Raw genomic sequence first — 23,755 nt, 5'->3', positions numbered from 1 at the left:
TTCCTGCTGCTGCACAGAATTTGAACTCACCGGGAAGTATGCAGGGAATTTTTTTTTTCATTAACAAAAAAGCAAAAAAAATCATTTTGCCTATGATTGAACAAAACTAGAAGGTGTTAAAGGGTCTCTTTCATTAAGCAAAATTACTGCTTTTGGAAAGGTGGTAGACATGAATGATCATTTCCACGTTTGTGTGGCTGAGGTTTTTAAAGGACATGCTTGTTATACAGAACTGGTTGCTATTCTTTGCCATTGCCTGTTTAGCCATGCTAGTTCTTCTCCAAAATATTTTCTTATCTGTTAACCAACATTGATGTTAAGGAATTCATATTTTCCTTTCATTTTGTGAGAGAGAAAGAAAGAGTATGTTATATGTATTGGATTAAAACACGCAGGTTGATGAAGATGACTTCCCTCCCCTTACTCTCGCTTTTTTCACTTCAGTTAATTGAATTACTTAGTTAATACTTGTTTCCAAAACAAGGAAGCCAGATAAAAAAACAAAATTAAACTTTGCTTTCTGAGAAATGCTAATTATTCTGCTCTTAAAATTTTCACTGCTTTTGCTAAGACAACTTTAAACTTATAGCATTTTTCAACACTTCCATTGAAACTCCTCATAGTAAAGAGTTTGCATGGAAAACAAAAAATGTGTTATTTTGGTAGTTGTTAATTTCATTCCATTCCTAGTCTTTGGATACCATTATGGAAGCTAATTCACAACAAGTCTGTTAAGGAAGTTCTACACTTCTACTAGCTCATTACCTACATAATGTGAAAACCATCAGAGCGTTTGAATGTATGTGTCCTCCTTCTATTGAACCTTTTATAGCGTTTGAATGTATGTGTCCTCCTTCTATTGAACCTTTTATGTTTAAGTATATCACATTGTCACTTGTGGATTGATGTTAGTTTAAGGGTCCATCTCACTAGCTAATCGTCATTTACCTTATTTATATACACAAGCCACAAAGTTGTGGTCAGACAAAAAAATAGTTCCTATCTCCATATTCAGTATGAAGTGATTGGCATTCATCTTTTCTTATGCTACATAGGGATAAATATTGAAACTGAAACCTGAGGGTTCTACTACTATTTCTGGATTACTTCTCTGCAGTTTTTCTTTGATTTTTTAGCTAGTTCATATATTTGTTTCCTTAAAACGATTATTGGATCAAGAGAATTTGAAGACTTACTTTGTCTCCTTTAACAGGTTTATCAATATGCCACATCCTCTTTTTTTTTTTTTTTTTTCAATTATGAATCTATGATCTTTACTAATGAATATAAGGATAAATTTTTTGAGTTGCTTCAGTGTCATGTTAAAGGGCTCATAACACTTCTATAGTTTGTTTATGCATTCTATACACTGTCAAATGATATGGATTAGTTATTGGTATTTATTTTTCAGATTGAAACGTGTGTTGCTCTTGTATATTCATACTGTAATTTATCTTGAGCCATGAATAGGTCAAACATCTCTCTATCCACGCCAGGATGTAGCTCCATGCATGGTGCTTGCAATCTATCTGCTAATTAATTTATCTCGAAGAGATGTGTTTTGTTTCACAACATAGGAAAATTGCTTCCTTAGATTTATGTAGAGCTGAATGTTCATTTTCTTTCCTTGTAGTGTTATAGGTTGGAATAAATGAAGCATCAACTCAAAGTTTCTGTTGCTCTTGTTATTAGCTTGCTATGCTTTCAGCACTCATTTTGTGGTTAGTACCACCGTTAATAATTCATTTGGTATTTGGCTTTCCAACTTTCATGTCAGACATCTTGTGCATTATTAATTACTGATCTTTTGGCCCCTTGCCTGCTAAAAGTGGAGAAAAAAAAAAAAGATAACAGATTTTGATTTGTTGTTTGGCATCGTTTGAACACTTTACTCCTTCAACATTGAAAAAGTGATCTTTAGTTTCAGTTTTAGTAGTTTTAAGTCTATAGTGGTTCTATTTTACATGTTTCTCCCAGTCATGGGTATAATCCAAATTAGCCATAAATAATACACTTCACATTTACTTTCTGCTTCTTGTTTTAACAGGAAATGAACCTTCTGATACTGTTCTAAACAGGTGGAAATGTAGATGTGCTTTTAGAGGGAACCAGAGATACTCTATTGCTAATTGTTCCAAGTCATGTGATTGCCATTCAGGTATACTTTTTTATGCATGAATCATGAGCTTAACTTTGTCCTGAATAATGTTGTATCTGCTGCTTTACCTTTCTTGAATGTAGATGCTGAAGAGAATGCATCCATATGGACATGCATATGTAATCCAAATGGTTTTCCTGAAGTGGCTGCAGGTAGCCATAATCCTAATTGCTTTATTGCCTGCAACTGCATTTGGGGTATCTTTCCTACTTTCCCTTTTTCTTCCATCTTGAATGATATTTTTCGTTACAAATCGCTTCTTATATGAAGAATGATTTTCTTTTCAAACCAAGTTTTAAGATTTTGAGTATCCTGCAGGAACGGTTAGGATGGTGCGAGGTTCAAAAACACACATTTCGAGCAAGATTGTAATAATCATTTTAATAATGTGTGTTACATGCACAACTATTGCATTTCTCACCTCAATTGTATGCTATGTCCGCCGAAGGGAGAGGCATCATCCTATTCAATCACCAATGATCTCATCATTGGATAAGGAAACGAATTGTAGTATTACCACCAACTTCATTAGTCACAGGACTTCTTCAGTTCCAGGAATAAAAGGCATTATGAATTCTCCTATTAGTCATATTACAAGTAAGCACGCTTTTGATTTCACTATCTCTAATTTGTTATTTAAAATGCATTTGGTTCAATTTGTAGGCCTTGCCACTATTTATGGTTCTTACTTAACCTTTTTTTATTTACTTTTTCTTTAGGATGCTTTCAAAAAGCCTCAATCTTGTTTGGGAATCAAAGAGAAACATTTCATGGAAATATTATTCAATTTTCATTTTCTGAATTGGAACATGCCACCGAAAACTTTTCAGCTTCCAACCTTATTGGACTAGGTGGAAGTAGTTATGTATACCGTGGTCGAATGAAAGACGGTAGTAATGTGGCTGTCAAGCGAATTAAAGATCAAGGAGGACCTGAAGCAGATATTGAATTTTTCACAGAGGTAGTACCTAATATTAACAATATTAAGTTTTCTTTGGTCGATCATGCTATAACTTATAATATTCCTTAGTTTCTTGATAAAAAAATATATATGAGCATGCATTGTCTTTTTTGTTTCTGAAGCATCCATTTTAATTATCATATTTTTATTTGTTCAGATTGAACTATTGTCTAGACTTCATCATTGTCATCTTGTGCCATTGATTGGATACTGCTCAGAATTAAAAGGAAAAATTGTTCAGAGGTTACTTGTGTTCGACTACATGAGTAACGGAAATTTGAGGGATCTTTTAGATGGAGTTTTCGGAAAAAGTATTGATTGGTCTACTCGTGTTACAATTGCGTTAGGAGCTGCAAGGGGATTAGAGTATCTTCATGAAGCAGCTGCTCCAAGAATTCTCCACCGAGATGTCAAATCGACAAACATTCTTCTCGATAAAAATTGGCAAGCAAGAGTATGTATAAGTCTTAGTTGTTCTATGTGGTTCTAAAAAATGAACTGTTACTTGAGAAAATATAATATAAATGGATACTCATAGGAATGTGACCGAGGAAAGGTTAAGAGTAAGTCCCTTCAAGGACATCCCATTAAATTGGAACGATACTGAGAAGATATTGAAAATAGATTCCAATTTTTAGTGGTTTTTAATTTGTACTGTCAAGGTTCTCATGAAAATATGGAGAAGTATGATTTCAAAATCTTTTTAACTAACTAATTTGCAGATAACTGATCTTGGTATGGCTAAAGACCTGAGGTCTGATGACCTTCCCAGTTGTTCAGATTCTCCAGAAAGAATGAAGGGGACATTTGGCTATTTTGCACCTGAGTATGCAATTGTTGGAAGAGCCTCTATTGAATCTGATGTCTTCAGCTTTGGTGTGGTTCTTCTTGAGCTTATCAGCGGTCGCCAACCGATCCATAAATCTGCAGGCAAAGAAGAAAGCCTTGTTGTTTGGGTATTGTTAATCAACTAATCCATTATTATATTACATTACATTTGTTAATGATATCTTTTACATGCTTATAATCTATCTCATTTTCCATTTATAATCTTGAATTTAGATGAATATGATAATTACCTACTTTTTGAACTTTGCTTATAGCTTGTTTAATGAGTTCTACTAAGAAAGAGATCATGGACACTCACTATTTTGATATAGTTTGCCAAACATTTTCGATTTTAGGCTGCTCCTCGCATACAAGATAGTCAGCGAGTAATAACAGAGTTGGTTGATCCACAATTGAAAGGAAACTTCCCAAAAGACGAGGTACATATAATGGCAAACCTTGCAAAAGAGTGCTTACTGTTGGATCCTGATACTAGACCAACTATGAGTGAAGTTGTTCTAATTCTTTCAAGTATTTCTCCAACCAAATCTAGAAGGAGAAGATACATTCAATTGTGCCTTTTTCAGGTCAACACATTCGCCGTAGTGTCCTTCGTTTTTAACTACACTATTCTAGTTTGATCAAATGTTTTCTCAGATTCATGTTCAAATATTCGAAACAAGAAATGAAAATAGAAAATGTTTTCTCAAACTAAACAAGACTAATTTTTCGAAAATATTGTTTTTGATGAAATTTTTTTGAACACGAGCTACCATAACATATCATCCTCCTATAACTATAGCATGAAAATAAAGCCATATCCTCAACTTTTTCTTTCTTGTGATACAAAGGAATCAGAGGAAATAGAGAAGCAAACACAAGCTCCATGGAGTAGATTTCCACCTCATAATTCATTGCCACTTGGTACCGACTACAATCATTGTGTTGGAAACAAAGATAAAGATGTAGATACAATTTCGACCGAGTATATGAAGAGTTTGATCTTCATGACTTCAAAAGGTGAGAACCGGCATGCATCAGAAGAGGAAATGGTAGACCTAACCGAGCCTCGGTTGGAATCATTTTGCATTACAAACATCAATTTCCCTTGATAACATACACATTCCATTATACATTGGTACTACTACAGTTCTGTAGAATTTACTATTTTGATAATTTAGAGTGTTGTTGTTTTAGATTAAAAAAAGAACATAGATTTGTAGTGTTGTTGTATTTATACAGAAGAGCATACATGATTCCAGTTCTACTTTATTTGGAAAAGAATTGGATGTGATACAAGTCATTGTAAAATTGCAAAGCTATTTAATACATGGAATTATTATATATCTACTACATTTTCTATCATAAGAAAATGAATGTTTATTAGTGAGACTACCTTTTAAGGTTTGCTTGACTAAGAAGTTATCATCCTTTGAATGGTAGATGAGAGAGGTTTGACTTGTAGAAAGTAAGTTATTGAACTTTTACATATTCATTGAGTGGTAGAATAGTAGAAGCAACTATTGTAAGTAGGTCATGGATCCACCACCACTACTTCCTCCTCCTCCTCCTCCTCCTCCTCCTCCTTCAAGCACACCCTTGTTGGGTCCAGCTCCCCCAGGTGGAGGATACTTGGATTCTTGGTAAGACTCTGATATTTTATCGAGTTCTGCAGCTGTTTATTTTTTTTATAACCATATTTTAGATACGAAGTATTGTTTTTATTTTAATATATTACTTTTTCCAATTAAACTAAGTAAGAAAAGAAAGAAAAAAAATGTAATTAAATGACTATGTCTTTGTTCTCTTGGTTTTATGTCTTACAGCTTATGGTTTTTATGCTGCTGTGGTGTATTTAGTTGCTGCTTTCCTCCCCTCTTTGAACCGGGGCCTCCTCCTCTCTAATGCTTATTTCATTGTTCTGTCAATCCTTTTTAATTTAAGTATTTTCTTATTTTATGTGTCACTGCAAGTGGGAAAAAGTGATAAATAATATACATTTCTATGCAAAAATACTATTACTTGTATGTAGCTTTAACCTTGATCCTTTGTGACTGGACATTAATCATTTGATGCATGTAACTTATGATATGTAATGAGAAAAATGATTTGGTTGTTGTTTGTATACTGATTTTGTGGCTTTGATTTTCTACCTTATGGTTGTATTTGATCAGATGAAAAAGAGAGAATAAAAAAAAAAAATAATTGACAACATAATATTTTTTTATCTTTCATAAGATGAGAAGAATTAATTAAGTAGATCTCACATTAGGTTAAAAAGATTAATATGATAAAATTATAAAAAGTTATAATTGCTGCCTAATGTTTTTGCTCTCTTTCAAGATAATCAAGAGAGAAGATTTTAATTGTGTGTCAAACATTGATTTTTTTCTTCTTCTATCATTTTCTCTTGTAACCAAACACGAAAAATATATATTCCTTTTATTTTCTCTCCACTTAGCTTTCCACATTCCATTTTCAGTACAAGCATTCAAAACTAGTTATAGAGATAAAAAATTTAGGGAGCAATTTAGAAATAATTTGATGAAACAAAAATAAAATTTTGGAGAGAAATAATTTTATAAATAGATTGAATAGTTATCCATGAAATTTTACTAGTGAATGGTTAAAAGTTTTTATGAAATATATTATGGATCAATTACTATATTTTAAGAATTTAATTATAATTTACTGATAGATTATAATTTTTATATATATAATTTTTTTTAATTTAGATACGTTTAATCACATTTTCTGATTTAAATTTTAAATAGAACAAACGTTTAATATTATAACACGACACAATTGTGTGCTTTTTTTCGGAATGACACTGATGTGATTGACATATGGTTGAATGTCTCTTAAAACATCATTATTGAGCGATTTTTTAGTACATTATAAATGGATTAAAAATGATTTAATGATTTTTTTAACCATTAACCATTTCTTTAACACTCAGACTTTCTCCAAGATTTGCGCCGGACCTTTTTTTTTTTCCTTTAGAAGCATGGCCCAATAAAGCCCAGAGAGAGAGAGGGGTTCGTGGTTGAGTTAAAAGATTTATAATACCAATTGACCAAAACAAAAAGATTTATATTACCATAGTTGACAAAAAAAAAAACAGATTTATTATACTCTGTTTTACTAAAATCTTATTTTGAAACTAAAAACTATTATTATTATTATTATTATTATTATTATTATTATTATTATTATTATTATTATTATTATTATTATTATATCTTCAATTGATATTTAAGTAAAATAGATTTGATAAAATAAAAGTTATCTAAAATTAAATTTATAAACAATAAACAAACACATTATGAAATTATCAACTCAACAATTTTTTACTTTTTAACAAAAAAAAATATATTATGAAAATAAACTTAGTTTTGTTTTGATACAAATTAATAACCATGATTTTGCATATAATTTACAAAATCATATACTCGATTTAATTGAACAAAAGTAATCTTTCACATAAATGCAACTGTATAGCGATGCAACCAGAATCATGTGTTATTTATTCAGGTTGATTTATCCATATTATATGAAGATGCAACTACACTCGTGCATGCTCAAATCCTTGGGATGGGTCCTCTTATATTATGGATCCAGTCTGTAATTCAGAAGGTACAACTATCGCACTTGTTCATTTAATGCTACCACAAGGGTTGTTACCCAGGTCAAGCATTTTTCTAATACAAGTTTGTTTGTACTCTACTTATGTAAAGTAAGTACATTGTGTATATAATTAATTAATGGATTTAAATAATAATATAAAATCAGTGCTTCTACATTGAAATTGAAGAAGAAAAAAACTCATATATTAAACTCCAATTCTGACCTCACATTCATGCAATAGGATACCTTACCCATACATATAATTAAGAGTTTAACAAATTTTTACTTTATAATATTTCGAGATTTTATTTTTAATTTTTATAAAAAAAATTACATTTTTTAGTTTTTATAAAATTGTTCTATAATTTGTTTTAATTTTTTGTCGAATAAAATATTTTTTAATTTTTATTATAAATATACTTAGAACATCATTAAAAGTTTATATATATAAATTTAAAATATTTAATTTGAAATTAATTAAATATGAATTTTTTAAAATATAATATATTTAAGATAATTTTTTTAAAATATAAATTTTAAAAATTAAATTTTTAGTTTATTTTTTATGAATAAATTTTTTATGCATTGTAAATATGTATATAAAAAAGATGATTCAAAAATGTATGTTGATATTTTAACACAAACTACAAATATTTGTATAAAAATTTTATAGAGATTAGAAAAATGTATTTTTTTATGAACTAAAAATAAAATTTTAAAATTTATAAGACTAAAAATTTATTTAATCTTATAATCATTAACTAAGTTAACTAACATTTTTATGCTTAATAATTTTATTATATTTTAATAAAAGTTATTGATGAGAGAAAAATTGATGAAATGTAAAATAATAACTATATTGAATAATAAATTAATAATATAATGATATAGAATTGAATTACATTGGTTTTGTACCCCCACTCTTTCATTTTCTTTGTTGTATTTTCTTTTAATGTTTTTTCATCCACAAAATTCTATTTTTATTGTTTAAAAAAGTGATGGATGATCACTTCCATGCTATCCTAGATGTGAGATGTCGCACCGACTCCCACGAGACACGACAGGAAAACAAGGCGGGACTTTACGTTGACGGAAATTAATGATCTCCATAAATACTTTCTCACTCAAAACTCTCTCTTTGACCTTTTTATTTTTGTTGTTTTCTAGGTATCAATTTTCTTTTTAAATTAGGATGAACGGAATCTTTATTGTGGTATTCTATTATCTCTTTTAAGTAAGTGTGATTTAATCATTTTAATAATATTTTAATAATAATATTTATAATGATTAAGTAAAAAAAAATATACAATGATTAAAAGAAAGAGAATAATATTTATAAGGTATAATTAAAATGACAAATATCAATAATAATATTTATAAGGTATAACTAAAATGACAAATATCGATATGATTAAATTTTATATCATGTCAGATGTTCTAATTAAAGATCTTACAATTGTATATAAAATTCTTTATTACTTCATCTACAAAAAAATTATTATTTGATTATTATTTTTTTTTTTTAATTTATACGTGAGATGTGATAGTTATCATCAGAAATCCACACACACAAATACGAGGTCACCCTTCAAACTTAAGACGTGATGTCTAATCTAACAATATCATCATTTGTCATTTCTACTAGGACTTAAATACTAATTATTTGATAGTTTTCCATTATCATAATCGTTAAGTGGAGTTAATATTGCAAATGTTTTTTTTTTTTTTTATAACAGTTGGATCAACAAAAATTGATGTGTTTGATTTCTATCATAGACTAAACACAAACATTGGTTAATCCAATTGTCTTTGATAAAGATGATCAAATGAGATATTTTAGATGTAGTATAAATAATAATAATTAAATTGTATAGTTGAAAAAAAAATCACATTAAAAATTATAGATAAAACTTATTTTAAAATAATATTTTTTTTAAAGTGATACTCATTTTAAAATAGAACCACGTTATAATTTGAACTACATATCACTAATTAGACCAAATTATATTTTTTGTATACAAAAATCAATAAATTTTATTAAAAGGCTAAAATGAAAATAGTACGCTATATTTGATCATATATTGAAATAAATAAATTTTATTAAAAGACTAAAATGAGAATAGTAAGCTATATTTGATCATAGATTGAGACATTTTTTTATTTATATTTTGTGATCAATAAAAGAAGTCAATAACACAATAACAATACACATAAATGATTAAGAAGTATAATAAATTATCAAACTAAAATATTAATCATAACAATTAAACCAACTTCTTACACATATAAGAAGAATAATATAAAATACACAATTGTACAATGTAATCCATCTTAAAAAAAAACATTTGTTAATATTTATTTATATCAACTATAATTGATCTTTTATATAATCGACTTAAACACATGATAATAAATTACATAATGTTGAATATAATGATAATCTATATTAATTCGTTACTCAAAATATAATATATTTAAATATATTTAATAATATTACCGTGTTTTAATGAAAAATTATTAATTAAAATAAATTAATAAAAATTATTTAGTTGAGACGAAAAATTTAATTAAGAGGTATAATAACAAAATAACCAAAATTAAAAAAATTCAAAGTTTGGGGAACTTCATCCCAAGATCCCTACTTCATAGCTTTGCAAGTTGCAAGAAAATGAAGTTTGAAAAATGTGGAAATGCAAGCTGGAGGTGTGGCACTGAGAAAGAAGAAACACGTGTCCAGATTCCATCGCAGCGTATCTAACGCACTAGTCAACTCCTCCTCGGATCATTCCCATATTAGTCGGTAGTAATAATAAATACTCCTTTTTTTATAAGAAAATAATTAATCAGTAAAATATTTGTTAAATAAACTAATTTTTATCGATTAAATTATAATATAATTATTTTTATAAGAAGGATAAAAAAATAATTCATGATTATAATATAAATGCGAAAGAAAAAAAGTTTAACTGCTAATTGATCATTTTTCTTATTAATTTAAAATAATTAATAATTATAATATTAGAATAAAAATTTATTTTTTATTTTTAATTTAATTAATGATCTATAATAATTAAGAAATTAAGATAATTTATATCATAAAATTGTAAAATACATAATTTAAAATATATTAAATTATTTTTAATTTAAAGTAAAAGACTTTAAAAATAATTTAATTCTATAAATTAATAAAAATAAATAAATCAAAATTACACTTAATAAAAATATAATAATCATTACTCTCTCACTCTCTCAAACCGACCAGTTTGGTTGAATTTCGAGACAATGAAGTGCAAACGAAACTAATTTCCTCTTTATCTGTATGGGCATGGCCCCTAGTTACCTGCCGGACTAAACTCTTATTAATATATAATAATAATAATATTAATGATGATAATTTCTGTCAAAAGAATAATAATCACTATAATATATATATATATATATATAATTTAATTTATATCCATCAAATAAATAAGAATCATCTCTTCTTTAAAACAGTTTGTCTTTGATTATATCTTAACTTTAAATGTCATGCAAATTATGGTTTGTGGTCTCTTAACAAAATAAGAAATTTTACATTTTAGTGCATCAAATTTTTTCAATTATATATAAAATGTAATAAGATATATTATTGTTTTTTTATTCAAAATTATTTTTTAATAATAAAATATAAATAAAAATAATAGTTAAAAAATTGATGTATCAATTTTTAATTATAATTTTTGTTTATAAATAAATGTGTGTAAGGCTGAAAGTGTATGAATGCAATTTTTGTTCAATATTATCAGTGCCACGCTAAAAAACAAATAAGTTGCATATTTTCTTTATCTTTATCTAGCGTGATCCTTTCCTATATGCTAGCTGTTGCATATTTAATTAAGTATGATATTTTCCCTCTTCCATTATAAATAAATCCATTCTTATTTTTAGTTTTAGAAATCTTGGTTGATACGATCCCCCATTTTTAAGGGGAGTGTGACATGCATTTATATAAGAAACTAATCCAATATACTTACTCTACTCTTCAATCATGATTCATCTCTCACTCTACATTACTCATATTATTCTGTGTCAGAACAATACTTAGGCTTTGCTTACAACTGAGGGAAATGCTTTTGAATCTCTCTCACTTTAATTGCTGCTTCTTCCCTTTTTGATGGAATATATATATGTAAGAAAACCATATTTGTTTTTTTTCGCCTTTTAGTTATATTGGAAAAAATAAAAAGAAATGCAGATGCAATATAATGATAGAGACATTAAAGACCTTGATATATATCACTCTCATGAACCCTTTTATAAACTTATTGTATCAATTTTACAAAATTAGGATCCAATTTTTACTTTTCATGAATTTAATTTAAAGATATCAAAGTCTTTAATTTTTTACTATGCTAGTAATTAAACTGAAGTATCTCTCTAAAGCTTCATCTCCAAGTTTGTGTAACTTCAATTCCATTGTTCATACTAGTCCTATAGTCTTATTAGCAACAAGCATGATATTGTTCACAAAATCACTTGTTAAAACCACAACATTCTTTAGTGGTTGACTTAACATAATTTAATTTAACCTAATTTTCTTTGCTCTTCAGATTCATAGTTTTGATTGAAGATAAATTGATTCTATTTAGAAAACCAGTATGGGATTTGATAATCCAAGATCTGAGAGGTTTGTTTCCTAAATCCCTTCTAATAATTTTCAATTTCCAAGTTATTAATTAGTACTAAATATTAGTAGCATTCAACTATGTAGCAACAACACCTCTAATCGAAAACGTGTCTCCATGTCCAACATCGACGTGTTTGTGTTGTGTTTGGTGTCCGTGTCAGTATTCGTGTTTCATAGGTATTTACCAATCAAATGCATCCTTTGATTGTTCCTTTTTTTTCCAATAGGTTTGAATTTGAAGATGATTCTGATATATCAAAAATTCCAACAACAAATGGTGTTAAGGTGAAATACCACATTGATGGAACACAAATACCTGAACCAAGTTCCAAAAAGTCTCAAAAGAAGGTTACAATTACAGGGAAGAAATTTTTGAAAACTAGAGTATTATCAAGAGTATTCTCAGAAGACTATGAAAGAGTAAAAAGAAGAGTATTAGATCCTAGGGGACAAATCATTCATCGTTGGAACAAGATATTTTTGATAGCATGTTTAGTGTCTTTGTTTGTGGATCCTCTGTTTTTTTATTTGCCAGTAGTTAGAGATGAAGTGTGTATTGATATTGGAAATACTCTTGAAGTTATTCTTACAATTGTTAGATCAATTGGGGATTTGTTTTATATGGTTCAGATTTTTATCAAGTTTCGTACAGCTTATGTTGCTCCTTCTTCCAAAATATTTGGGAGAGGAGAACTTGTTGTTGGATATCCTAAGATTGCTTTTAGGTACTTTCGCAAGGGATTTTTGTTGGACTTCATTGCTGCATTGCCTCTTCCTCAGGTATTAAGGGTCTGTCAACTTTGAAAAAATGTTAAGGTGTGAGTTAGTATCACTGTAATATCTGAATGTATCAAAAGTACAAAAATATATTTGAATGTGTTTTTTATTAGTTAGCTTGATATTTGTATGTGTCTTTTGCAAGTAATGTGTCATCTGTTTAGTCCATGAAATTACCAATAGAACCACATTCAAGGATGTTTTCACAATGTTGATACATTCAAGGATTATGGTGACACTCTCTCACTCATTTGATTACAAGACTGTTAAATTGTTTTCAAAGGCTTATAGTAATTTTCTCAACTAGCGGCTACATCGCTAGTGGAATTTTAACAAATTGCAATTGCTCCGCGATATGCTAATTAGTATAAATTTTTGTCAAAGAGTGCTATTGTGACACTATAGCAAAGCAAAGCAGAATTTGAACAAACGGCTATTTTCTGCTCTCTGCAGTTGAGAACACTAATTTATACATAAGATAATGAAATTTTATTTTTATATTAAGCAAAATGGTGTGCATTAACATTAACATTGCTAAATGTATATGTTACTCTTCTGTAATTGCAGGTGTTGATTTGGATTATTATACCAACACTAAGGGGTTCAACCATGGCAAACACAAAAAACGTCCTTCGTTTTTTCATCATTTTCCAATATATTCCAAGGCTGTTTTTGATTTTTCCACTTTCATCACAAATTGTAAAAGCTACAGGAGTTGTCACAGAAACAGCATGGGCAGGTGCTGCTTACAACCTCATGCTTTACATGTTGGCCAGCCATGTATGTAAACCACAAACTACATTCTCTTGATTGCTCAAGCATTTGAACCCTTTTACTATTTTTATCATGTTCATTAAGAAAATTAAGTCTTAAAGATTAAGATATGTCAAAAAGTATTAAATTAAGAGGAAAGGATTTAATGGAGACCTCGATTTATTTTCTTATCAATAATGTTGTTAAATAACGGTTAAAGCAACACTATAGCATAGAAAATTTATGCAAATCACTCTTGTTTTACAATACGCTATTTAGTGCAAAATATTGTCAAATAGCGGCTATAGCACGCTATATCTCTACTGCGTAACAAATTTTGAACAAATTGCTATTCTTCGCAAACCGCAATTCGCAACACTGCTAAACTAAAATGTGGAATGTATTTATCAAATTTATCAAATAACAACATATAACTCAAGATGACACTTTTAGCAAAGGGTACTAATCTTGAAAATATTTTTCACCAATGGATGTTATGAATATTTTGTTTCTTCTTTTGTTGGCAAACCACACTAATATTACAGAAAAGCCATCACAAAAAATGTTATACAGAAACATTGAAATACGAGTTCCAAAATTACTAGTGCTTTTATTTTTGTGCTCTAATGGGAAATATTCTTAATAGATTTTAGGAGCTTGCTGGTACCTTCTATCAATTGAACGTCAAGAAGCATGTTGGAGAAATGTTTGCAAAATGGAAAAATCATATTGTGAATATGGATTCTTTGATTGCCACAGGATTAAAGAAGCCCTCAGGGTCACCTGGTTTTTAACTAGTAATGTCACAAATTTATGTTCACCAAATGCTGACTTTTATCCCTTTGGTATATATGCTGATGCCATGACTTCACAAGTTACATCCTCTCCATTCTTCAATAAGTACTTCTTTTGTCTCTGGTGGGGCTTAAGGAATCTAAGGCAAGTATTTTGGACCCTTTCTACATTTATCTAGTTGTTTTATGTAATCATATTGAGCAAAATATAATGATGAATTCATGCTTAGAAGCTACAAATCTTGATATCAAGAGGGAAGTGTTTTTGTCCTTGCTCTTCAATTATTGAAAGTCTTTTATGATCTGTTGAGTATTAATGTCTTTCTAATTGGAGGGTGCAGTTCTTTGGGACAAGGCCTTCTTACTAGCACTTTTGTTGGAGAAATAATGGTTGCCATTATTGTTGCAACTCTTGGATTGGTTCTTTTCGCATTGCTGATTGGTAATATGCAGGTAAGCTCAGTCAATTTATTTCTCTTGGTTCAATCGAAAGTGTATCTTAGCCTTGAACTGTTTTGCATAACATAAATGTTTCTATATGAATGTCTTGAAAATATGGACGTGTGTTACTCATGCTCTGTTTATTCTATAAAAAAAGTAAATCATTTCCATGAACTAGATAGTTCTAAGATAGTCTCAAAGTACTACTTGAAACACAGTTTTGTTGTAAGCTACATTCTCCATATATCTGTTTCTGAAGTCACATCTAATAGATGGAGCATGTTGTAACTTAGTTTGCCAAATTGAATTGTATGACAATTTCATTAGTCCATACCTTAATAGAACTCAAATTTTGCAGACATACCTCCAATCGATAACAGTTCGCCTCGAAGAGTGGAGAGTGAAAAGAACTGATACAGAACAATGGATGCATCACAGGCAGCTACCTTCGGAATTAAGAGAGTCTATTCGTAAATATAATCAATATAAATGGGTGGCTACACGGGGAGTAGACGAAGAAGATCTTCTCAAAGGACTTCCAATTGATCTTAGGAGAGACATCAAACGCCACCTTTGTCTTGAACTAGTTCGAGGAGTAAGTCATCAGACATCAAGTTTTTTATCTATTCTATAAGACAGTTTTTAATTCCGGCCATGACCATGTCGTGATCTTTGATATCCTAGAGAAATGACACTCAAATTTAGCTGATGCAACCTCAATCACGGGGTGAAGACATAAAAAATCTTGATGTCACAATCTATATTGCGGTTGCAAATCTTTCTTTAAAACCCTAATTATCAATCCCTACCATGATTATATTGAAGGACACATGTGAATTTTTTTTAACAGGTTCCATTGTTTGATCAAATGGATGAGAGGATGCTAGACGCAATATGCGAAAGACTAAAGCCTGCATTGTGCACTGAGGGAACTTATCTTGTTCGCGAAGGTGATCCAGTGAACGAGATGCTATTTATAATTCGAGGCAACCTTGATTCTTACACCACAAACGGAGGCCGAGACGGATTCTTCAACTCATGTCGAATCGGACCAGGTGATTTCTGTGGTGAAGAACTGTTAACATGGGCCTTAGATCCAAGACCAAGTGTAATACTCCCTTCTTCAACAAGAACAGTTAAAGCTATCTCAGAAGTTGAAGCCTTTGCACTCATAGCTGAAGACCTTAAGTTTGTTGCATCTCAATTTAGAAGACTGCATAGTAAACAACTTAGGCATAAATTCAGATTTTACTCACACCAATGGAGAACTTGGGCTGCTTGTTTTATTCAAGCTGCATGGAGAAGACACAAGAAAAGGAAGGAAGCTGCTGAACTAAGGGCTAAGGAGAATCTTGTGGCTGCTTCAGAGGCTGAAATATCTACAAAACATGGGTCAGGTTTTGTTGTGTATGGAACAAGGGTGGCAAGGAGTACAAGAAAAAGTGTTCATATGCATTCTGGGACAAATTCTGGGGTGGTAAGCTCTTTGCAGAAGCCAACAGAACCAGATTTTTCTGTTGAATAATAAATATATATAATATCCCTCCATTTCTTTGTCACTTAGTCTCTTTCATTGTATTTATTTGTTTTGAATAATTTGTTTATATGAATTAGAGATAGGAATTAAAATTTAATTTATATACACAGCAAATAGTTTTACACCGAAGTTACAACTGTTAAATTATTAATGTTTGATTTTTTTAGAATTATTTATAAAATCACTTATATGAATCACGAGTATCGAAGTTACAACTATTAAATTATTAATGTTTGATTTTTTTAAAATTACTTATAAAATCACTTATACGAATATTCGAATACTCGTGATTTGTGTAATTTGCTGCTATATGTAAATTTTTTTATTAAATATGTATATGATTCATTCACGTAATAGGAAGGAAAAAAATTGTGATCACAACTATGCTTTACAATAGCCATAAAATGTAACAAAGAATTCATTTCACTTTATTTTAGAGAAAATGCATATGAAAATTGTCTAGATAAAAAGCAACAAGGTCATGTCACTTTATTCAATCTCACCGAATTTCGATTTCAGTGTGTGAGGAGTTTGAGAAAATAATATACATTATACATATACTTTTATATAAAGACTTCTCAATTTTGAACTCAATATTCTATATACAATTGATTTATAACGTGTTTTCTTTTATACATTTACATGTCATGCGTTAAGTTTAAATTTAGTCTTCTCAAGTTCTCATTCAGGGTGATTTGTTTGTATATATCGTTAATTTACTTAGTGATGTTGTCATATTTTCAATTAAAAATTTATTAAGGTTAATAATAATAATAATAAACAAAGAAATCAAACAATACACATTTACTTTTATAATTGAAATCATCATTAAATACCTTAATATCACAATTAGCATAAATCTCATTCTCAATTAAATTATCTCATAATGTTATTTTGCTGGCACTAGAATAAAACGGGTTTCTTTTCTATTTTGCAATCTCTTTATTTTTTCTATTATTATAATTTTGTATATATATTTGTACACATTTTTAAAATATGTGATATAAACTACACATTTATAAAATTAATACATAAAAAAATTATAGTAATTGCATTCTCCATTTCTTTAACAAAATATAAAGGATCTCAATTCGAATAAAACGTATCACATCGTGATCAATAAATTGAAAAATTATAATTTTAAACAATTACTAAACGGTATTACAATCTATTATTTGTTTTCGATAAAAACCTGTCAACAAATTGAAACAGTTTATTTGTACTCTAAGAATTTAATTTCAAATATACAATTCTTTATATTTGTGCATATTCACTGAGTAGAAAAAAAAAATTGTTCTATTAATGTGCCGTCTCACACACATCTATGCTCTTACAAATCACACGTACATATAGATAGAAATAATTTGCTATGATCACCCTAAAAAGTTCATTTGTTTTTTTTTTTTTTTTTATAATTAAAACATTTTCATTTATTTTGTATTTTTAGGATCCTTTATTTATTATGTTATTTGATCAATACTACAAGAATTGCATTTAAAGGAAAATATTCCCTATTTTATATGCATAAAATTAAAATCAAAGTAAATAAATAATATATCCCCTTAACCCTTTATTTCCATGCTTAATTAACAAATTCAACTAATATTTGGATCAAAAACTACAAGTCTATTTTATATAAATTACTACACATAAAATAAATTCAATATTTTTGTGAAACTATCCTTAATATATTAGATCAATACAAAATTAAAAGTTAATATACGACATAAAAAATATATATATGTTTGCTAATTTACACCCATTTTTTTATATATATAATAATTTTGTTAACATAGATTTAAATATATTAAATATAAATAAAACAAATGATACCAAGAAATCATTAATATTATATTTTGAAAGAAATAATAATGATTTTTTGGAAAGGAAGTGTATAGGTAAAACGAGGAGGTTAGGAATAGCAAATTGAAATACCAAGAAAATTTAATCCAATGGGCCGTTCAAAATGTCCAGCTATCCTCGTTCATCTTCTTTCTTATCATCGTCCCTTCTTTTTTCTGATTCTCGTTCAGAAGAAATAACAGTGTTTTTTTTTTTTCTCCACGAGAGAAAAAAATAAACAAACAAAATGGCTCACTCATTAATAAGAAATTCAATTAAATCAATAAACCCTAAATTTCTGTCAACGTTGTCAGTCCACCGGAGCGTCCGGCGTTTGGGCTCCGTTGCCGCGGCCGAGGAGGAGCAATCATCGTCCTCCTTCACGTTCTCGTCGGAGGGAGATAACGTGTACATGAAAGCACCGGCGGCGAGGAGGAAACAATCTTCTTCGGTGACGATGCCGATGTCGTTCATGACGGGATCTATTGTCGGGAAGAGATTCTACAAAGAAGTGAAGACGAGAGAAGCAGATGATGGTAATGGTTGGACGGTTATGCTTGATTATAGAACTCTAAAGACACCTGCTAAGAGGCCACTTAAGCTCCCTACTCTCTCTCTTGCTAAGGCCATTGCTGCTGAATGGGAATTTCAAGTATGATCTTTTCTGCTTTTCTTTGTCATTTCAACTATAATTAATAAGCAAGCAAATTGTTACTTGAGAAATTCAATTTCATTTATTATTGTAGCAAATAGATGGCATAAGACCCTTCACAATGCCTCTTATGAGACTCTCTTGCACTGCCTTGGAAAGAGTTCCTGTCACAAGGCCCAAAATTATTGAGAATTTGATCAACAAATTTAATCAAGATTTAGTATTTTGCCGTGCTCCTGATGACAATGATCTGACAACTGTAGTGCATGGTATGATCTCAGTTAATAACATCTTCATTGCTTGACATAAATAGTAAAATTTAATTTATTATAAAAAGCATTTCTTAATGCTCTTTTTATATATGCTTGTTTAACCGATCAATTTTAGGATGGTTAACTGATTTTAAATTTTACATAAATGCATTTACAAAAGTGATATTGATGGTTTTGGAGGCGTAGACTTGATTGTGGGCCTCAAGCAATGGAAACTATTATAATTCTATAGCTTTGGCCATGGTGCAGTTGTTGCTATAAAGGGAAGATAAATAACAATCATCTCTCTATAACTAATAGTCATGAACTTTTAAATCGTGTGAATAATTTGCTATATTGCCGGTTTGAGTTCTTTGTAGTTTAGTTCTATATATCTCTCAAAAGGATTTACCATTTAGATTAACTTGTTTTTTGGGTTGGATAGGTAGTATTGTTGTGATTATATTTTTTAGAAGCTGTTTTGGTGTTTACCTCATCTGCAGAAACTCTCGTGTTGAGAGAATGTTTTTGCTTTACCTGCCATGAGTGATAAAAATATTTTTACTGCAATGTTCTTGTTGACCAAAACTTTTTATAATAAGTGATGTTTCTTTTATTTTGAGTAAGGTGTGTGGAATTTAATATGAAGTTTTATCCTTGCAGATCGCCAAGTTGAGAAAATGGGTCCTCTGCTATGCTGGTTGGAGTCAGAATTTGGATTTAAGCCTGTTGTATATTCCAGCTTTTTTGGTGGAAAACAGGAAGATGGTCTTGTGATGGCTATAGAGAAACTTCTAAAGAATACAGATGACTGTGAATTGGCCGCAATTGATGCTATTGCAGCATCAGCACACTCATTAACTATTGCCATTGCATTGGTTCATGGGAAATTGCAAATTGAGGAAGCAATTGAGCTTATTAGACTTGAGGAAGATTTACAGGTACATGTGTGGCCATGTTCTAAAATCTATAACCTAATTCATATTCCATCCAAAACGATATATAAGCAAAAAAATGATATTTGAAAAGTTAATGTATCTCGTCTTACCAGATTCATCAACTTTGAAATACTTTTTTTTGCTTATATTTCACTCAGAGGGAGTATACATTTGTCTTTTCATTTTGTCTGACATGAGTGTGAATCTTATTTCTCGTTTTTAGGTGGACAGGTGGGGCCTTGTTGAAGGCGGCCATGATGTCGACGTCGCTGATCTTAGGGTACAGATTTCATCACCAGTTGTATTTCTTGGTTTATCAAGAAATATTTAGTTTTAACATTTTGATTTTGTTGTTAATCATCCAAAGCTATAGATAACAGCATGAGATGGTCCATGTCATATCCAAAACATTCTATTCATGGGCCTTGTTTTGTAGATGAGTTTTGCTCTTGTAACCGTTTTGTCGATGAGTTATAAGTAAGTTATAACAATAATATAAACAAGGCTTTATTGAAAGCCTAATTCGAGGAAAAGCATAGACATATCAAATAGTAGATATGTTGTAACTTATGTGGGTTTAACACGAATTTGTGTTGGACACTTTGAATAATTCTAACTGTGTTTTGTAATTGTTATACTTTTATTTTTTGAACTTTCTTCCCAACACAGATTTACCACAACAATAAAATATATAAAAAAAACATTTGATCAATATAAAAAAATCAGCTACAATTTACCATATAATTAAATATAAACTTTCAACTTCAAAATATAAAATTTATCATTAGTATTTCAACTACAATTTCACTTCAATATTCAAGTTTAAATGAGTTGAATTTGGCATTTGTTGATATAGTTGAAATGAAAAGAAAAAATATATATGCAATTGCCTGAACTAGTCATGTCCATTTCGAGGATCTTCTTGACAGCATACAGCTTTTGTTGCATCTTTATCCTTTTAACAGTTTATTTATCATGCACACTAGCAAACAAACAAACGCGCTCACACTTAAGCATGTGCTTAGACATGCTTAATTAGCCTTAATGTGGTTTCTTTAGGATTGCAATTTAAATCTCAAAAATGGAAATTTTGTCTTAGCTCCTATAGACCATTTTATTCTTAATTGCAAAACGGTTAGGAACTATTTTTGTGTGGGGAATAGCCCATATGCCTTGGATTGCTCATCTTTCTTCTTTGCTTTGTGCTTTTAAGTTCTAATATAAGCATTTGTAATTTATTTAAAATAAATGTGGTTTCTTCAATACATGCATGGTACTTGTGTATTAAACTTAGTCTTTCCTTTGGTCGTAGAAGGGTGACTAGAGTTTGCATAAGGATCATTTTCTAGGTGACAATTATATCGACTTAGAATTTGATAGAACTGCATGGGGCAATGCATCTAAGAAAAAATATATTTTGTAGCTTAACATAGTAGTACTAATTCCTTTATTATCTCTATATCTTAATATACATATTTTATTTCTCTTTTCCTTGCACTAGTTCTATGTGTCCATTCAACTAAAATATCATGAATTTAGTTCACTTTTTCTTCTCTAGTGCGCATCAAATGATAGTACCCGGAATGTCATCAACACGACAACACTGATGTTATGGGAATTGACTTTTGATTTTTCATCGGTGTTTCAACTTCTTTTTTTTTCTTTCAAGAAAAGTAATTTGTATTGCTTTCTTTGGACAGGAAAATTAACCTTTACCTCTTTAAAAAATATTATGTCTTTCTTTAGATTGGATGTCTACGAGGTTTAGAAATTTCAGTTTCATCGACAAAGTTATAATGTTCCCAGTCTATCGATAAGGTTAATTTTCATAATAATTCTCATATGCGTGTCCTTAACCATTATGGTTTCCATGTCATATATGAATTTAATTTATGTTTTCTATCTATATTTATGTTCCTTAATCATTATGGTTCCTTAACCATATATGAATTTAATTTGGATGATTATTTTTGAAATTCTATTGTAGTTTAACATATGGTGATATTGTTTGTTATTCTAAAGGTTGATTCATCAAAGGTTTTTTTAAGTAAAATTAACTTTTGTTATATTTTTTGGGTTGAACTTTGGGAGCTTAGACTTAGTATCAAGATAACTAAACTCGAGAATCTTACTTCAGTTATATTTGAATTGGATTATGCTATAGTGATCAACATGATTAACTCAGGATCCACGTCAAATTTGCATCTTCAACCTCTTCTTCAAAAGGTCATTTTTCTTCTTTGGATTTCGGATTGGAGAAAATCAATTATTCATATTTTTTGAGAGACTAACCGATGTACCGATTATCTAGCCAATTTAGACCATTCAATCTGGTCTTTCGATTGGATTATTGTGGATAAATATTTTTCTTCTTTAAATCTTATCTTAGTTGATGTTGTAAGGGGTTTTAGTTTCGTAATTTAATTTTCTTTTCATCAAATAAATAAATAAAATATATTCATTAGGTTCTTATACTAATTGTTGAAATTTTCATAGTAAACATTAATCACATATACAACTATATAGCATATCAATAGTGTTAAATAATAAAAATTGTACATGTCATTTGGGCTCTACATGGGTTGGTCCAGCCTGATCAACCCAAATCTGGATCAACCAAAATTAGTGTGAGTGGATGATTCAGATTTTACAAAATAGAAAATCGCTCAAAAAATTTGAGTACTGGACATATTCAATCTATTTTATCTATCTTACTCAATTTCTAAAAATGATTTGAGAATGTTGCATTTTAGCTATTTTAATGTTGCAAATATTTTATGTAATTTTAAGAATTTTATAACTTTGGTCATATTGATACTTGCAATAAAAGTATTTTATAATTTTGATATTCTCATTGATTGTATGTTTATATATATTAGTTGTTAAGAAAATAGTAAAAATCGGTTACACTATATTTTTTAGGGAAAATTAAAGTTGTGACATTTTTTTTTGTAAATAATATGATGGCCTATTATTATTAATAATTATTTTTTTAAAAGGAATGTGGATAATCCGATATCAAACCCAATAAAAAATGGGTGGTTTGACTCAACCCAAACTACTACTGGAATGAATAATTTTTTATTTAACTTGATTCAATAATGTAACAGACAGTTTTTAGCGTGACTCAATACAATACTAAGACAGTTTTTCACCTGACCCAACCTAATATTTTCTACACAATTTAAACTCCAATTTTGATCAAATCTATCTCAAACCGACTCAGATACAACCTTACCTATCATGAAAGTATGATCCATTGGCGTTCATAAAAAAGTGGTTGTAAGAATGATAGAATTATTGTCCTCGTATTGATATTTTAACCTAATAGAATTGTCATAATATATATTCACCATTAGATAGAGGAACCTCTCATTGGGATAACCAAAAGAACAGCCAAACCCATCACTCCCATTCTGAAATACAACCCAATACTATTCCAATTATTCAAGTTTTAAATAAGTGCATAAAAATAATAAACTAATTGAACTTAATATCATATATTTTAATTAATTCTAAAGAAATACACT

General features: G+C 29.4%; 3 protein-coding genes across 7 annotated transcripts in view; all 3 read left to right on the top strand.

The window, feature by feature from the left end:
- Positions 1-6,072, top strand: part of LOC101506345 (receptor-like serine/threonine-protein kinase NCRK) — a 6,401-nt gene extending 329 nt beyond the window's left edge. The window contains exons 2-11 of one of the 3 annotated variants that reach the window (XM_073366568.1): positions 1,634-1,721; positions 2,079-2,158; positions 2,242-2,355; positions 2,477-2,755; positions 2,878-3,119; positions 3,277-3,573; positions 3,842-4,075; positions 4,304-4,534; positions 4,799-5,590; positions 5,774-6,072. In XM_073366568.1, the coding sequence (XP_073222669.1) occupies positions 1,699-1,721; positions 2,079-2,158; positions 2,242-2,355; positions 2,477-2,755; positions 2,878-3,119; positions 3,277-3,573; positions 3,842-4,075; positions 4,304-4,534; positions 4,799-5,059 (1,761 nt within the window). In that variant the 5' untranslated portion in view covers positions 1,634-1,698 and the 3' untranslated portion in view covers positions 5,060-5,590; positions 5,774-6,072. Of the gene's footprint in view, positions 1-1,633; positions 1,722-2,047; positions 2,159-2,241; positions 2,356-2,476; positions 2,756-2,877; positions 3,120-3,276; positions 3,574-3,841; positions 4,076-4,303; positions 4,535-4,798; positions 5,591-5,773 lie in introns of all 3 variants that reach the window. The other 2 variants (XM_073366571.1, XM_004487031.4) reach the window with 2 other exon arrangements.
- A 5,420-nt stretch (positions 6,073-11,492) lies between these two features.
- On the top strand, positions 11,493-16,714 carry LOC101506665 (protein CNGC15c). Of its 3 annotated transcripts, none has more exons than XM_004487032.4 (8): positions 11,493-11,742; positions 12,164-12,240; positions 12,468-13,020; positions 13,585-13,797; positions 14,417-14,709; positions 14,906-15,017; positions 15,364-15,600; positions 15,856-16,714. In XM_004487032.4, the coding sequence occupies exons 2-8, from the start codon at positions 12,212-12,214 to the stop codon at positions 16,528-16,530; spliced, it is 2,112 nt and encodes a 703-aa protein (XP_004487089.1). In that variant the 5' UTR covers positions 11,493-11,742; positions 12,164-12,211; the 3' UTR covers positions 16,531-16,714. The 3 variants fall into 3 exon arrangements, with proteins under 3 accessions (XP_004487089.1, XP_073222662.1, XP_073222660.1); XM_073366561.1 differs by lacking the exon at positions 11,493-11,742 and adding an exon at positions 11,826-12,014; XM_073366559.1 differs by lacking the exon at positions 11,493-11,742 and having other exon boundaries at positions 11,826-12,240.
- A 1,843-nt stretch (positions 16,715-18,557) lies between these two features.
- Positions 18,558-20,854, top strand: LOC101507219 (uncharacterized). The gene is made up of 4 exons (XM_004487034.4): positions 18,558-19,036; positions 19,131-19,305; positions 19,951-20,228; positions 20,449-20,854. The coding sequence occupies exons 1-4, from the start codon at positions 18,632-18,634 to the stop codon at positions 20,554-20,556; spliced, it is 966 nt and encodes a 321-aa protein (XP_004487091.1). The 5' UTR covers positions 18,558-18,631; the 3' UTR covers positions 20,557-20,854.
- Positions 20,855-23,755: the final 2,901 nt, after the last annotated feature.

Source organism: Cicer arietinum, chromosome 1 (genome assembly GCF_000331145.2).
Source record: "Cicer arietinum cultivar CDC Frontier isolate Library 1 chromosome 1, Cicar.CDCFrontier_v2.0, whole genome shotgun sequence".
Taxonomy (NCBI): domain Eukaryota; kingdom Viridiplantae; phylum Streptophyta; class Magnoliopsida; order Fabales; family Fabaceae; genus Cicer; species Cicer arietinum.
This window is presented reverse-complemented; position numbering and strand designations above follow the sequence as displayed.

Excerpts from the sequence above, each read along its gene's own strand:
- LOC101507219 (XM_004487034.4), top strand. The coding sequence starts at position 18,632 with ATGGCTCACTCATTAATAAGAAATTCAATTAAATCAATAAACCCTAAA. Across the intron at positions 19,306-19,950 it reads TCTGACAACTGTAGTGCATG|ATCGCCAAGTTGAGAAAATG; the intron begins GTATGATCTCAG and ends TTATCCTTGCAG. Across the intron at positions 20,229-20,448 it reads GACTTGAGGAAGATTTACAG|GTGGACAGGTGGGGCCTTGT; the intron begins GTACATGTGTGG and ends TCTCGTTTTTAG.
- LOC101506665 (XM_004487032.4), top strand. The coding sequence starts at position 12,212 with ATGGGATTTGATAATCCAAGATCTGAGAG. Across the intron at positions 13,798-14,416 it reads TTTACATGTTGGCCAGCCAT|ATTTTAGGAGCTTGCTGGTA; the intron begins GTATGTAAACCA and ends TATTCTTAATAG. Across the intron at positions 14,710-14,905 it reads TGGGGCTTAAGGAATCTAAG|TTCTTTGGGACAAGGCCTTC; the intron begins GCAAGTATTTTG and ends TGGAGGGTGCAG.